Source organism: Aedes aegypti, chromosome 2, assembly GCF_002204515.2.
Source record: "Aedes aegypti strain LVP_AGWG chromosome 2, AaegL5.0 Primary Assembly, whole genome shotgun sequence".
Lineage (NCBI taxonomy): Eukaryota > Metazoa > Arthropoda > Insecta > Diptera > Culicidae > Aedes > Aedes aegypti.
This window is the reverse complement of record NC_035108.1, coordinates 144,096,607-144,111,753: the sequence shown is the minus strand read 5'-3', so window position 1 is coordinate 144,111,753 and position 15,147 is coordinate 144,096,607. Positions and strand designations below refer to the sequence as shown.

Here is a 15,147-nt window from a genome sequence, read left to right as displayed (position 1 = left end):
AACTTACAAATCATGGTTTGGAAGAGATGGTCAATTTACTTATTAGCTAAACGCAATTCAAAAAACCTTGATTTTTATGAGCTTTATAATATGCGATTGAGAAGCCTCATTCATACATTGCAATTGTTTGAATATGGGTGCTGCGAACTAACTCAAAATGCTTGTCAAGGTTTGAATGAAAAATGTGTATTTAAAATTTTTCCTCAGAGAGTCCGACCGATCAGTATTACACCGCAGATCAATTAAATCCTGTTTTTCAGTTACAAATATTGTTTCCAAAGGTAAATTTCTATGTGCCCAGAGTTATATATTCTTGCAATTTACGAACCAAATCTATTTACGAACCTACAGTCGGTGGATTGATGAGTTTCCAGTGTACTTTAAAGCAACAAAAATACACTACAATTAAAAATAATCAAATCTATTTTTTTTCAACATCCCATGTGCACGAGAGCAGTGGCAAAGTGTGTACTTCCTACGTATCTTTGTTCAAACAGGAATCGGGTTCACTTCCGTCATCACAACCCCATTTGATGTAAATCGCGCCATTGAAAAATCATTACTATGTAATATGCAGATATCGAGGAGCTGCTGCAAGCATCGCTCCACTGTCAACGTCTATCGGTAGTCAAATTTACCCACAGCCTCTCCGGAAGGAATCATCATTGATCTGGCCTTACATCCAGCAGTTTTGTAGCAGTTGGATTCATGAATTCAAATGCTGTACAAATCCAATGTCTGGAGAGGATCCCATACATATTCAATCGGTTATCCTGCATTCTGAATGAAACGTCGAAAATTCTTCTGGTATGAGAGAGAAATGGGTTAAGAAATATATGTTGGTTTACTCTTCAGGTTGGTAGATGATTTATAGGAAGGCGGGATAAATCATTGAAGCTGACGAAAACTGAGTGAAATGGATTATTGAAGTCGACCTACATTACTGAGTTTGGAATGCAAGCTGAAAATGTTTTCAGAAAATACCGCATATACATGCTTGAGATAATAATCGATTTCTCAACTCTTCGTACATTCTAAAAATGCTTACATTGGATCGTCATAGGAATGTCTGTACAGAAAGGTTATGTAGAGAAATATTTGTTAGACATGTTTTTAAAACAGGGAAACACATTCTATTGCCGGCACATTCAACAGAAACCACACAGATTGAACTCGTTCTCATAATTAAATTGTAATGTACTGGTACTGCACAGTCTTCAATTTCAATTTGTTTCATTTTACTCTACCTCTCGTTTTCAGCTACAAATCGATAATCATATTTTCTGCCTGCGTCGGAATCGTGATATGGTCATTGCTGCTGTGGACCAGCACATTGGCTGCACTGCAGGTTAGTAATATATAGGGTAAAGGCAATAATTTTCAACAAATCACTGGTTTTTGACATATCCATAGAACATCGCTTTTTGTATGAAATTTCGAAAATTAACTCAATTTTTTATAGGTTGAAAATTAGTGCTTTCCCCCTATGTACATGTGTTGTGACGTTTGGTATGGTATGAAATCCTAGCGTCCATTTAATAGTCCCGTGATCTTTCTGGGTAAGAGAGAATAAATTCTTCTAAAACCGTGTACGGGTAAAACAATTAGGAAAGGGATAGAGATGGCCAAAATTTGATCCGTAGGAGAAGTGGTGGAGAAGTGATCAGGGGGGACAAAATGATTCCAGTTGATTACAGAGGAAAAACAAATTTTACTAAACTTCTATTTCGAATGGACATTCTAGAGCATAAATCATAGTGTTTATGGTGAGACGGAGCTCAATAGAACTGAAAAACATCAACGAAAAACAAAACTGTAGGAAACCACATTTGGAAATTTATCTGATGTAACTTTAAACTCGAAGGACTCTGATGGAAAACTTTAATAAACTAGAAAATGATATGGTTTGATAAGTACTGTGGGAATAACTTATGACCAAATTGTATTATTATTCTGGCAAAGAAAGCTCTCAGTTAATAACTGTAGAAGTGCTCAGAAGAACACAAAGCTGAGAAGCAGGCTCTGTCCCAGTGAGGACGTTAATGCGAAGCAGAAGAAGGATAGGTAAAATAAGCAACTTCATCAACCATGGATAAAAAGTCTGTCCCTTCTGCATTTTCGCCAAAAGTTGAGTTGAGTTAAGTTTCAAACAAATCTTGCAATGCTTTGTCAGTTGCAATAATTATAAAAAACGATTTGCTCGGAACAATTAAGAAAAAAAAAATATAATTTTTATTGAGCAATTCTCGCTGAAACCAGGAAGCCATCAACACCCATCGTTAGAATTCCAATTTTGTATCACTGATCGCTAGTTTTCGATAAAACTTAAGGGTGGTCATTTCTGTTTTCTCAAATTGGTGGACTCCTCGTACACCAGCTAGCTAAACAGTTTGCGAAAAGCCCGTTTTTTGATAAATATAGAGTATTTCTTTACGTGATATGTCTCATATTCCGCTTGAAACACATAGCAAACTTAGTGGCATCGTATAGAGAAAGGATAAAGCTTTCATTTAAAGTAAAAAAATGGCGGCCATTTTGAATTTAGCCGCCATCTTGAATTTTGTTAGAAAAATCGATTTTTCACCATTAGCACACCACTCGTTTTGAATTCTAAGGTCACCATCAGTAAGCTGAGGAAAAATTGAGTAAGATAGGCTACAGAAATTAGGTGAGCAACGGTATTTACCCTATGAAATGAACGATTTTCAAAATCATGTTCTAGTATTTTGACATATATGGCAAGTGCAATCAATGCAAACATTATTTTTTGAACAACAAAAAACAAGTTTTCAATCAAGTCGAGTCTAGTACACGACACTGAAGACGGCCTTACAGTTGAGGTCGAAATACGCGTATCTGTCAAAGGATACAAACTCTAGTGGAATTAAATGGTATAGCACTAAATTCGTTTTTTTTCATCTACTTATAGGTATTCTACTAAACAGCTCGAAGATTTATTATCAAGTTTTCAATCGTTGGTGTTTTATTCGAGTCAAGTGAAGAATAAGAGTATTATTTTGAGTGAAAAAAATTGACGGTCATCTTGGATTTTGACGCCATCTTGGATTTAAGTAGTAGAATGAGTTTTCACCTTGTTAGTACTCAACATGTTGAATTTTAATGCTACCGTTACACTCACTCTTCTTCTTGTTCTTCTTTTTTTTTCTGACGTTACGTCCCTACTGGAATAGAGCCAGCCCCTCAGCTTAACTAGCTTCGAAAACAAATTATCAAGAAGGATTTTTTAACGCTTATTTATTATCTGAATGATTATTCTGCATATCTTCGATTTGAAAAATAGAATTAATTCTTTCATTTATTTGGTCTAAAACCTATGATAGAAATGAACAATCAGTTGAACAGCTGAGAAAGAATAAGAAATAAATAATTTGATTGTGTTTTTAACGGAGGCCTTATAATTCAATTAATTGAGATGGTAGAAAACATTCAACGGCTAAAAACTAAGATGGCGTCTAAATTCAAGATGACCACCATATTTTCCAACCTCAAGATGATATACCTGCGTTTCGGCATTACGTCCACATCTGTACAAAGCCTTCTTCTCATATTTCAATTTCGTTATTTTTAACATGCATGTTGGGCGGTAGTAAAACGATACTTTATGGTTCATAAAATCAAGAATTTTTTTTTGCTTAAAAAATTTAAGATTTCTGTTCTTATCTCATGCGCTTTTGGCAATGTTTTACGTAAAAACTACAGATATTACCACAAAACTTACTCATGTCCAAACGCGCAATTTTTAAACTTCATTCAACGACAAAAATGCATATGGTAAAAAAATGTTTTTTTCAATCAATGTTTTGTACGGTTTTTATTCAATAGATTTATTTATTCATTATTACTGAGTTTAAAATAAAATGATTTGTCGAAGAATTATTCTGTTATTAAAAATCGCATTATAAAAGAAAATTCCTATTTAATAACCTGTATTTAAAACTAATAAAGCTGAAAATCAGGCTCGGTTCCGGTAGGGACGTAACGTCAGGAAAATAAAGAGCAATAAGAAGAAGAGTATACGTAACCTTGTTTTTATTGGTAGCCTATGAATTCGACATGCTATAAGCTATCAAGGTGAAAAATTTATTCTACTACTTAAAATTAAGATGGCGTCCAAATCCAAGATGGCCGCTATATTTTATCACTCAAAATAATACTGTAATTCTTCACTCGACTTGAATGAAACACCAACGATTGAAAATTTGTTTCTTTGTTGTACAAGAAATAATGTTTTCATTGATTGCACTCGCCATATACGTCAAAAGCGTAGAACATGATTTTGAAAATCGTTCATTTCATAGGGTAAATACCATTGCTCAGCTTTCTGATGGTGACCTCATAATTCAAAACGAGCGGTGCGCTAATGTGAAAAATTGATTTTTCTAACAAAATTCAAGATGGCGTCCAAATTCAAAATGGCCACCATTTTTTTTTTAACTTTAAATGAAAGCTATATCCTTTCTCTATACGATGCCACTAAGTTTGCTATGTGTTCCAAGCGAAATATGAGACATATCACGTGAAGAACTACCCTATATTTATCAAAAAATAGGCTTTTTCGCAAACTGTTTAGCTACCTGGCGTACGAGAGGTCCACCAATTTGAGAAAACCGAAAGGACCACCCTTAAGTTTTATCGAAAACTAGCGATCAGTGATATAAAAATGAAATTCTAACGATGGGTGCCGATGGCGGCCTGGTTTCAGCGAGAATTGCTCATTGTGCTATAATGAAAAATAACCGCACATCGGTTCCATGCCGTTTATAACACAAAAAGAAACCATGTTTTGATCATCTTTTTATTTTCTCAGAAAGATATCGAATGACTGCTTGGGACTAAAGGCCCAAACGCAATGATAGCAGAACGGTAACAGAAAGCGGAAGCGATTCGCCAGCATGAATAACACTATATCCACTGAGCTGTCAACGAATGAAAGTAGACCAACACTAAGTCGGCAAGCATATAGTTCATGCTGGCGAACCGGTTCCGCTTTCTGTTGCCGTTCCACTTTCATTGCGTTTGGGCCTTAACAGACATCCTTAGTGCTGGTGATCTTCTACTTTTAACAATGCACAATGGTCCAGATAGCAAGTTTAGGCGGACATGAAATTTTCGACGTCATTTTGTGGTTTTAGAGTATAGGTTGCTTCCCAGAAGTGTCTCGAAATTAGTAGTGCTACAATTCGTACGAAAGGGATTTTTTCTCTGTACTAATCGCAATAGTGTCCTATACGCCAACTTTTTTATGTTAATAGATAGCAAGTTGGTATGTTCAGCAAAGTTGTAGCATATTTTAATACAAAACACTTTGTAGAACAAACTTTTTCTCTATCTCTTATACTTTCTGAGATAATTGACTTTTTATATGAAGAAAATGAAGAAAATCATTTTTTCACTCATAAGTCATTTATTTACAAATTTTAGCAGCCTACTATGTTCTACAAAGTTTTTGGTACTGCTATATTCTACAACTTTGGTGAATATACCACAGTTGTATTTCTTCTCGTTTTTTTATTCTCTTCTTCTTCTTCCTGACGTAACGTCCCAAAGAAGATTTTAATTTAAAATCATGCCGTATTAAAAGTCATAATTGGTAATATGTAGCAAGAGTTGAGAGGCATTCAAATTATTTATTTTGAGTCTTTGATTTATGTATAGCAGTAATTATTACAGTAGTTAAAGTCGTATTGAAATCAGTCATAGTAACCATGTCAAAAAATACAATTGCGATTGCTACTCACATCAGATCCAGTGATCTCACTGACAAATCGTAGAATCGCACAGAAGCATACGGAATTGCACGAAGAAGCGCAAGAATTATAGAAAAAGTCTTGAAAATTATGCTTTTAAACAAATATAGTACACTCTACAAAATCAAACAGGTGTTGATTATTTCATGCTGAATCGTGGCGGCCATGACTTTTGTGTGTTTTATAAAAAAGATGTCTAATTAATGTGTTTTAATTGCAAATCACCCGTCATTGAAAATAGTCTTAAAAATATATATAAACATAATATATTCACCAAATTTCACTCAAATACTCTTTAAGGAGTGTAGAGTCACGGTGTGACAGGTAGGTTCATTTTCAAGTGCATCTTTGCGAGTTATTTGGCCTGTAATACGGTATGATTTAAAATTAATATCTCCTACAATAAGAAAACCAGAAGAAACACAACTGGGGTATATTTTCCAAAGTTGTAGAATATAATAGTACCAAAAACTTTGTAGAACATAGTAGGCTGCTTAAATTTGGAAATAAATGACTTATGAGTGAAAAAAATGATTTTCTTCATTTTTTTTATATAAAAAGTCAATTATCTCAGAAAGTATAAGATATAGAGAAAAAGTTTGTTCTACAAAGTTTTTTGTATTAAAATATGCTACAACTTTGCTGAATATACCAACTTGCTATCTATTAACATAAACAAGTTGGCGTATAGGACACTATTGCGATTAGTGCAGAGAAAAAATCCCTTTCGTACGAATTGTAGTACAACTAATTTCGAGACACTTCTGGGAAGCAACCTATACTCTAAAACCACAAAATGACGTCGAAAAGTTCATGTCCGCGTAAACTTGCTATCTGGACCACTGTGCAATGGCGCCTGCCACCTAAGGATGGAGACCAATGAGGAAGGGGAATGAAATGATGTTGCACTTATGGATCAATGCACGAGTTCACTAATTTGACGTTTGAGCCGAATAACTAGTGAATTCCATGGTCATGTAAATAACACGGCACCGCTCAAAAGTCGTCCATCGGTCCATACTAGCCCACTGTAGACTGTGGAGTCCGACTGCATCTACGCCCGTTCATGCGGGAGTATATGAAAGAAAAGTGTGAGTGTGTAAAGATTGAGAGTGGCAGATAGAAACGAGTGAACGATACAAAGTACGAGGAAAGGGATGGGCCTGGGATTGAACCCACGAACTGCTGCATATTAAGCAGAAGTTGTAGCCATTAGACCACCCACACCATCTCCTTCTGGAATGTTTTGAATAGGCTGAGTACGTATCGCTGCTTTTCATATATTATTATATTTTGTTTATTTCTGATGCTGTGCGATGAATCCGTATAAATTCACGGTTTTTTTTTTTCTCTGTTCGGATGCGCCACTGCGACCAGCATTACCCGTATCCTTAGTGTATAGTGCATGTCGCATTACTCCATTTCCATTGATAGGTAATGAAGCATCGATTTCTGTACAGTTCTTGTTTTGATTCCTCAGATATTGATACAAATCGACTATGATGAAAAGGTCCCGCTATTTACACCCTTCATAGAAGTTTACATCTCAGCGAAGGCGCGCCCCTTAGCAAACATAATCGATTAAATGTCTGAGAAACCAAATCGGTACTACTGATATTTGACCATGCAACGGAACTCTAGTCCCATCCTTGTTTCGCTTTTAGTTTAGTCCCAGAAAAATATTAGAAAAAAGGGGCTTTATGCTAGCAGCAAAACCGAATCAAGCTAGAAAATTTGTTTAGTAATCAGAATTCACGTGAGTCCTTGAATTACCAGTACTTACAGTCCTTGTTGAGTTAATACTCATGATTGTTATCCTGGCTTTAAGTGTAGTCTCGGGACTGACCAACTCCGAGTCTTTAACCATCTGCTAGGTAAAATAGATTAATTTTCAGAAACTGTTGCCAGTAACAAGGACTTTGTACCGCGAATCCTTGAATTACCAAAACATATTACCCTAGCCCGACAAACAAGATGAGACAAGGGTTCAAATTGATAGATCTTACCCCGTAACGCACCACGAAAAGGTGATCTACCCGCGTTACGGGTAAAAATTCACGGTTTATATTCTTCTTATTATTATTATTACTGTTATTATTATTTTCTTCTTTTCTTTCTTCTGATTGGATGAACTACGGCGTCCATTATTTAGATCTACCATTACCCGTATCCTAATGTATCTTGAGTTATATGAGTTTTTGTTTAATTTGATTAATGGAAAATGGAATATGATGTAGAAGTCCCGCTCTTAAGAATAAATCAATATTCTTTGTTAAACTTGATTCAAACATCAGTCTGTTCATTGAAAAAGAAAACATGTACCGTAAAGCGGGGTAAAATTAATTATTTTTTTTGATATTTTTTAAAAAGTTTATTTTAATTGAAAATATTGCAAGTTTTATATTTTTTTGAACAAGTACTGGCACCCATTTCTCGTGACTAAATACTGTAATTTTCTGAAAGTTTAAAGCATGAAAATATTTCAACGAAAAATCTTGATTCGAGGTGTTTAAGAAGACAATGGTCCTCCGATAATTGTTACCCCGTTTTACGGTACCTCAATTCTGGGTATCATTGATAAGTTTTAGGGATAGTTTTGAAAAATTTCATTTAAAATTGCAAATATTGTTTTTTTTTATTTAGAAAATAAGTATTGTACGTGTACCCAAAGCACTAAGCTTAGTTCGTAAAACGAGGTTTTGCCTTTTGATGTCTACTTGTATGAATTTACAGTCAACTCTCCTTAACTCGATATTATAGAGACCATCGAGTTAGAGAGATATCGAGTTACAGAACAGAAAACCAGTGCAACTGCGTTCCAACCCAGACAACCAAAATGTACGTATAGCGAAATCACCTGGAGGCTTTGTATGTGCATCATTTCATGAATAATATCAAACAATGCGAGTGTATAAATTTTGTACCGAACTAACCTGCGATCTTATGCGACTTAAGGCGAAGTAGGCCGTCATTGAAATTTGTATGCTTTGTCGATGATTGTTGCTTAATCAAGTCACAATTTGGAGTTACAGAAAATCGGTTGGTATTGCACTGACGCAACTGAAAAAGTATCAGCATACTTTCTGTACGGCAGCAATATGAGCCATGTGGACTGAGTTTTATCACTTTGAAAATGCGAGCTGCAATGACAACATGGCTGCCAAAATGAATGACTGGCTACTTAGCCTTAACTTACGATAACAAATGTTGATTTGACAGCCGCTACGGATTGATTCGACTAACTTTGTACGAGTGTACGGGACGAAACAAAATGTACAAGTGAACTCAGAAAAAAGCATGTTATGCGAGGAAATTCATCAATCTGACGATTTTATCCACCGTATTTTGCGGGTTTGATGTAATTCGTATGAGTAAACGAGTTATTACGTGAACTTTCTGGCATTACGTCCCCACTGGGACTGAGCCTGCTTCTCAGCTTAGTGTTCTTATGAGCACTTCTACAGTTATCAACTGAGAGCTTACTATGCCAATGACCATTTTTGCATGCGTATATCGTGTGGCAGGTACGAAAATACTCTATGCCCTGGGAAGTCGAGAAAATTTTCAACCCGAAAAGATCCTCGACCGGTGAGATTTGAACCCACGACCCTCAGCTTGGTCTTGCTGAATAGCTGCGCGTTTACCGCTACGGCTCTCTGGGTTCGCTAACTCGAATCACCATGACATTTATAAGTTTTGTCTTGAATTGAGTTTGAAATCTTAAAGAGAAACTCTTACCCCACTCGAACTTTTGCCCCACTTTACTCTATTGCTTGGGTTTCCAACGATTTTCAATAAATAGGTAAAAAATGTCATCCGCGTAAAAAATGTTGCATTTAAAATACCATAACCAATGCTGTAAACATTCGACATTTTTCGTGATTTTTAGTTCACTTCTATGGTCATCAGTAAAATGGTTTTTCTACACTCAACAACCCCCTCTCAAAAACACGGCAGTAGAATTAACACAGAGAAACACAAAAACTGTGAAATAAATGTCGTTTGACACGATGACATTTTTGAAATCATGAATTTTGCATTGATTTCATAAATGTCCGACCATAAACAACAAGAATAATTCAATCTTATGTCGAATATGACACACATATGTACAATTAAAACAGCTGCTATCACGAAAAATGATAGAACCAAACAAAACCGTACCGTTTTCCAGTGACACCATCGTTACCAGCTGCATTTAATTGTCATTTTTCTTTCATACGTTCATTTGATCACTTGTGTTGTGAATGCTGCAGGCAAAGGCTGTGTAATGTTAACGAAAACGTGTCGACTACCGTGACTGCTAATAACACTAACAACGAAGTGAATTCAATGCCTTTGAAGCCAAATATGAAAGCAAGCACTTATGAGCAATTTTTCCGAGTAATTTGAAGATGAAAAAAAACATCAAAGAACCGCGAAATATGCCTGAAAAAGACAATTTCCTTAGGAAATTCCTAATTATCTAAATAAATTTATTCATTCAGCTAAAAAAAAGTGACAGCGCAATCGTTTTCGGCAAAAAACTTGGGCACTTCCATGGTTCACTTTGGAATGGGGGTTTTTTCTCGGCCAAAAATTGTCTGAAATTTTGCACTGAGAAGCGCAAAAGTACGACGCATTTGTAGGCCAAATATGAGATCTGCTGCTTTCAAAAAACCTCAAAAAGTCAAAATTACCAAAAAATAGAATCTGTTTTCCTACGATGAGGAATTGCAAAATAAAAAAATCCATAATTTTCTGCGGAACAGGGTACCTAGAAAAAAATCAATTGTTCGAGTAATCAAGTGCTGAACCCTAGAAAGGAAGATATGCTTACTTAAAGCATTTATGTAGAACAAATAAGCTTTCAAAAATCGTTCAAAAAGATTTCCCCACACAAATGCATCAAATTGTCATTGGAAAAGACGCAAAACAAACAACAGAGCTAGCACGCTTACAATAGTTTATCCCTACTTCTGAGGATTGGGATACAATCACAAGAATTGTCATTACAAAAAAATCTTGGTAAAATAAGAATAGGACAGGAAAGCATGTTGATTAACAATTGATTCATTCCCCCAGACAATTGTCATATTATTGCGTTTGGTGCAGATGCTTTCATTTTGCACTATTTTTTCAAAATCATTTTAACATGCAGATAATGCAACAAAAGAGATTTATGTGGCTCACTTGTTGATTAAAGAGAAAGTAAACATAGGGAGCCTCTCAATGTAAGATAAGTCGTTCTGAAAAGCTACGCCAGATTTTATGTTTCTTAGGTAGTTATTGGGCATTCGTGAGGTACAAATTTTCAAAAACTATTTGATTTTCTAGGCATTTTTTTTTTATCTTATGAGAAACCGATTTTTCAGTAATTATTTTGATATATTCCAACCAAAAATGTATGTACGATTGCTTATTCCGAATCTAAAACATCTATCCAATAGCACTACTTATAAAAAGTATAATTGTAAAAAATATCGAAAAAATAATGAAGGGGTTGGGTGCCTCAGTATATCGTTTCGAAAGTGACATTGATGCCAAAAAATAGTACCAAAATTGCACGACAATCGTATAGGGAGAATGGTTTCCTGAGAAACCGGTTGTCTGACATAATCTTCCAATTGAAATTTCTATGCTTCTATCATTATAGCTAAGAAATATTATAGAAAATAATGCATGAAAGTTGTGAACAACTACCCATTCTGGTTCCCAAGCAGCATGAAAAATATCGAACGATTCAAACCTAATATACATTTGGGTTTCAGAATTAAGTTACAAACGATTACAAAACAATGTAAGAAAAATTTTCACCTTCCGCAACCTAACCACTCCTTTTACCGCTCGGTTATATGGAGAGACAGAGTGACTTAACCACGAATAAAAACAAACCACTTCTTTAGTCAATCTTACATTTGTACAAAAACTTCTTAAGTAGTTGACCAAAACGGTGTATTATTTCGTTTTCATTTTTTTTTGTGGAAAAATGATAGAAAATCGGAACTTTTGGACGCATGCTGCTTGCATGTAAATTTTGGAGATAAAAAAAAGAAAAAATAGGGTTTTTAATATTTCTCATTTTTTTTCTCCAAACAGTTTGAATATTTAAAAAAAAATTATCAAGAAATAACTGAGATTATTTAGTTCCGTCAGCGCATTCAATGTTTGAACTTAAGTTATTTGTTTATTAATATTCTTAATCATTGACCATTTATTTACTGGAAGATATTCTGCCTTTTTACGGCTAATGTCGCACAAATGACTTTCAACCCATATCCGCCCAACAAATAGGAAAAAAGTTCGTATTACTGCTATTTCCACAATTCTAACCGGATTGCTTTCGTTTTAATTCGAAATGAATCGTCTTTTTTCGATCGTTGTTTAAATTTTTGGAAATATCAATCGGTTCGGAGTAATTCCGATGGGCCACTGGGTCAAGTCGGATCAAAAATAACCCAACTTCTTTTTCAATCAATTTTTAAAATCTGACTCTATTTTAATTTGTCTTTACAGTTTCGATTACGGACATCATGTGATTACTCAATTAGACGATGGGACCAGCTTTGTCTTTGGGTACTTTTTCGATTATTTATGGGATTTCCGTAGAACCAGATCAAAATAGGCTAAGTTTTTTTTCCGAACCGGTGGAAGTTTCCAAAAACTCTAATGATCCTTGAAAGAAATACAAACGATTCCATTCGAACTAAAACGAAAAAAATTGACATAGATTTCAGAAATGGTAAAAGTTTGAACTTTTTTGATATATTCGTTAAAAATATACGGGTTAATATTCATAAAACAGTAAAAATGAATTTAGAATAATATCTGGCTTTGAAACCTTTTGCGCACAATATAATATGTGTAAGGCAGAAACTCCGTGATACCGATAGTGAACTTAAACACGAGGCATTCGTTTCTGTGGTACGAATTCAACTGACTTTTATTTCCCAATTCTCTTCATCGGCACAATATGAATACAATGCTATAACGTCTTTGTGTTTGTATCTATTATGGTTACAACGGACACTACACCACTCAAATAGTCTTCGTTGTTGGCATCTTCATCATCACTAGTCTCGATGGCAGCATTTACAGCCCACGGTGTCATCCTCTCGGCCGCAAAAATAGTTGACGTACGCTTCTGGCTTAGTTTAATTCCTGGCACATCGGCAATCAAATATCGATCGTTACCGACAGCCTTTTGAATGATGAACGGTCCTTTGTAGCGTGGCTCCAGCTTCTTGCTCTGTCCAGTAGCTTGAACGTCGTTTTCCACCAGCACTAAATCACCTTCCTGATAACGTCTTGTCGCCCGCCGATGTTTGTCAAAATACATCTTTTGCCGTTGCTGCTCTTTCTCAATTCTTGCACGTACAACATGATTGAGTTCCTCAGAGTGACCCAGAGGTGCTTCGACCGAAAACATCATTAGCAATTGGTTTTGCATGATATCTCGCGGGTTGTAACTAAACAGTAGCGAATGTGGAGATACCTTCGTCGTGTCGTTCACCATGGTATTTAATCCCCACTGAATTAGCCGAAGTTGTTTGTCCCAGCTCTTATCATCATGTTTCACCATACATCTCACTGAGTGCAGAATATTTCGGTTCTCACGCTCAACCTGACCGTTAGCACGGGGAGTTCCAACCGCTACTTTTACGTGTGTGACCCCCAACTGCGCGCAAAATTCTTCAAAATCCTTCGATGTGTATGCCGTTCCTCTATCGGTGATTATTCGCCTAGGTTTACCAAATGTAGCAAACACGTCACTCAACATTTGTATCACTGGTTTGGTCTTAGTGCTTCGGACGGCTTTCAACACCACGTATTTAGTAAATCCATCAACCAATACAATTATATGCTCGTTTTGGAGAGTAGAGCGTACAAACGGACCGAGGTGATCCACATGAATTGTATCGAAAGGCACTGGTATTTTCTCTATTGGATGTAACAGCCCTTCCTTGTGTCCAGGCTTTTTCTTCATGTACGCACAGTAAACACACGAATCGATATACTTCTTCAAATAGTTCTTCATTCGGCGAAACCAAAAATTTCTTCGAACTGCTTCATATACCTTATCGACACCTTTGTGGCCTAACTCGTCATGATAGCAACGTGCGATTCTCCATCGCGCACGTGTTGGAACCACCCACTTCAGCCCGTCATTGCAGCGTCGCATTACACCTTCATCCTGCAGGACGTACTCCTTGTGCAATTGCCTGCTACGGTTATCGACCGGTGGGGCCGACAAATCATTCATTAGACCATACAAGTGTTCATCTTCTCTCTGCAAAAGCTTTAACCACTCATCTTCACCGATGTTTATCTGCATCACACTAGCCATTGCAGGCTCCGGTTCTTCTTGCACGAAATCTTCGACTGGATTACGACTCAAACAGTCAGCATGCTTCATCTTCTCTCCCTTGCGGTGCTCAAATTCGTAGTCGTATTCCAATAATTTTAACAGTCACTTCCCACCCACGGGTAACATCTGCTTCTTAGCCATAGTCTTCTTTACTGCCTCACAGTCAGTTACGATTTTCACATGCCGGCCCAACAAATACTTTCTAAAACGTTCTACCGATTCCACAACAGCTAAAGCTTCCAGCTCATAGCTGTATTTATTACACTCCGTTGATGATGTTTTACGACTAAAGTAACTTATCGGGTGCAGACCGTCGTCCATTCTCTGCAATAGTATACCCGACAAACCGTGTGAGCAAGCATCCGTATGTGACTCAATCTCTCGCTTTGGGTCATACATCACAATCACTGGTCGGCTTACTAACACCACTTTTAGTCTCTCAAAAGCCGATTGCTGATCAGTTTTCCACTGGAACTCAACGTCTTTTTTTGTCAGCCGTGTTAACGGTTCAACCAGAATGCTAAACTCCTTCACAAAACGTCTAAAATAATTTGCCAAGCCCAGAAACTCTCTTACATTTCGGACACTAGTTGGGATTGTAAAATCCTTAATGGCACAAATCTTCTCCAATTCTGGCTTCACTTCACCTTCACTGATTTCGTAACCCAACAGATTAACTTTCTTTTTCAGGAATTGTGTTTTCTCCAGATTCACTGTTAATCCATTCTCCGATAGCGCATTCAGAAACAGCTCAAACTTCTCCATCACCTCCTTGATATCTTTTCCCCCAAAGGTTACATCATCCAGGTATGCTACGAATCCTTTTCGGCGGAGTGGCGCAATCACTTCATCGATCATTCGCTGGAATACCGCACTGCCATTGGACAGTCCGAAAGGCATTTTTTTGTACTCGTAATGGCCTATTGGCGTGGAAAAGGCGGTGTATTTCCGGCTATCCACCGATAACGGAATCTGGTGATATCCGCGGAACAGATCGATCGCCACGAACATACTTCCACCCACAAGTCTATT

General features: G+C 36.5%; 1 protein-coding gene and 1 long non-coding RNA gene across 18 annotated transcripts in view; one reads left to right on the top strand and one right to left on the bottom strand.

The window, feature by feature from the left end:
• Positions 1–15,147, bottom strand: part of LOC110676086 — a 175,069-nt gene that overhangs the window by 61,870 nt on the left and 98,052 nt on the right. The window lies entirely within an intron of this gene.
• LOC5575816 (folate transporter 1) overlaps positions 1–15,147 on the top strand; it is a 75,445-nt gene that overhangs the window by 11,777 nt on the left and 48,521 nt on the right. For all 17 annotated transcript variants that reach the window (XM_021842597.1, XM_021842608.1, XM_021842601.1 and 14 more), the window contains one exon: positions 1,261–1,348. In XM_021842597.1, the coding sequence (XP_021698289.1) occupies positions 1,261–1,348 (88 nt within the window). The remainder of the gene's footprint in view (positions 1–1,260; positions 1,349–15,147) is intronic.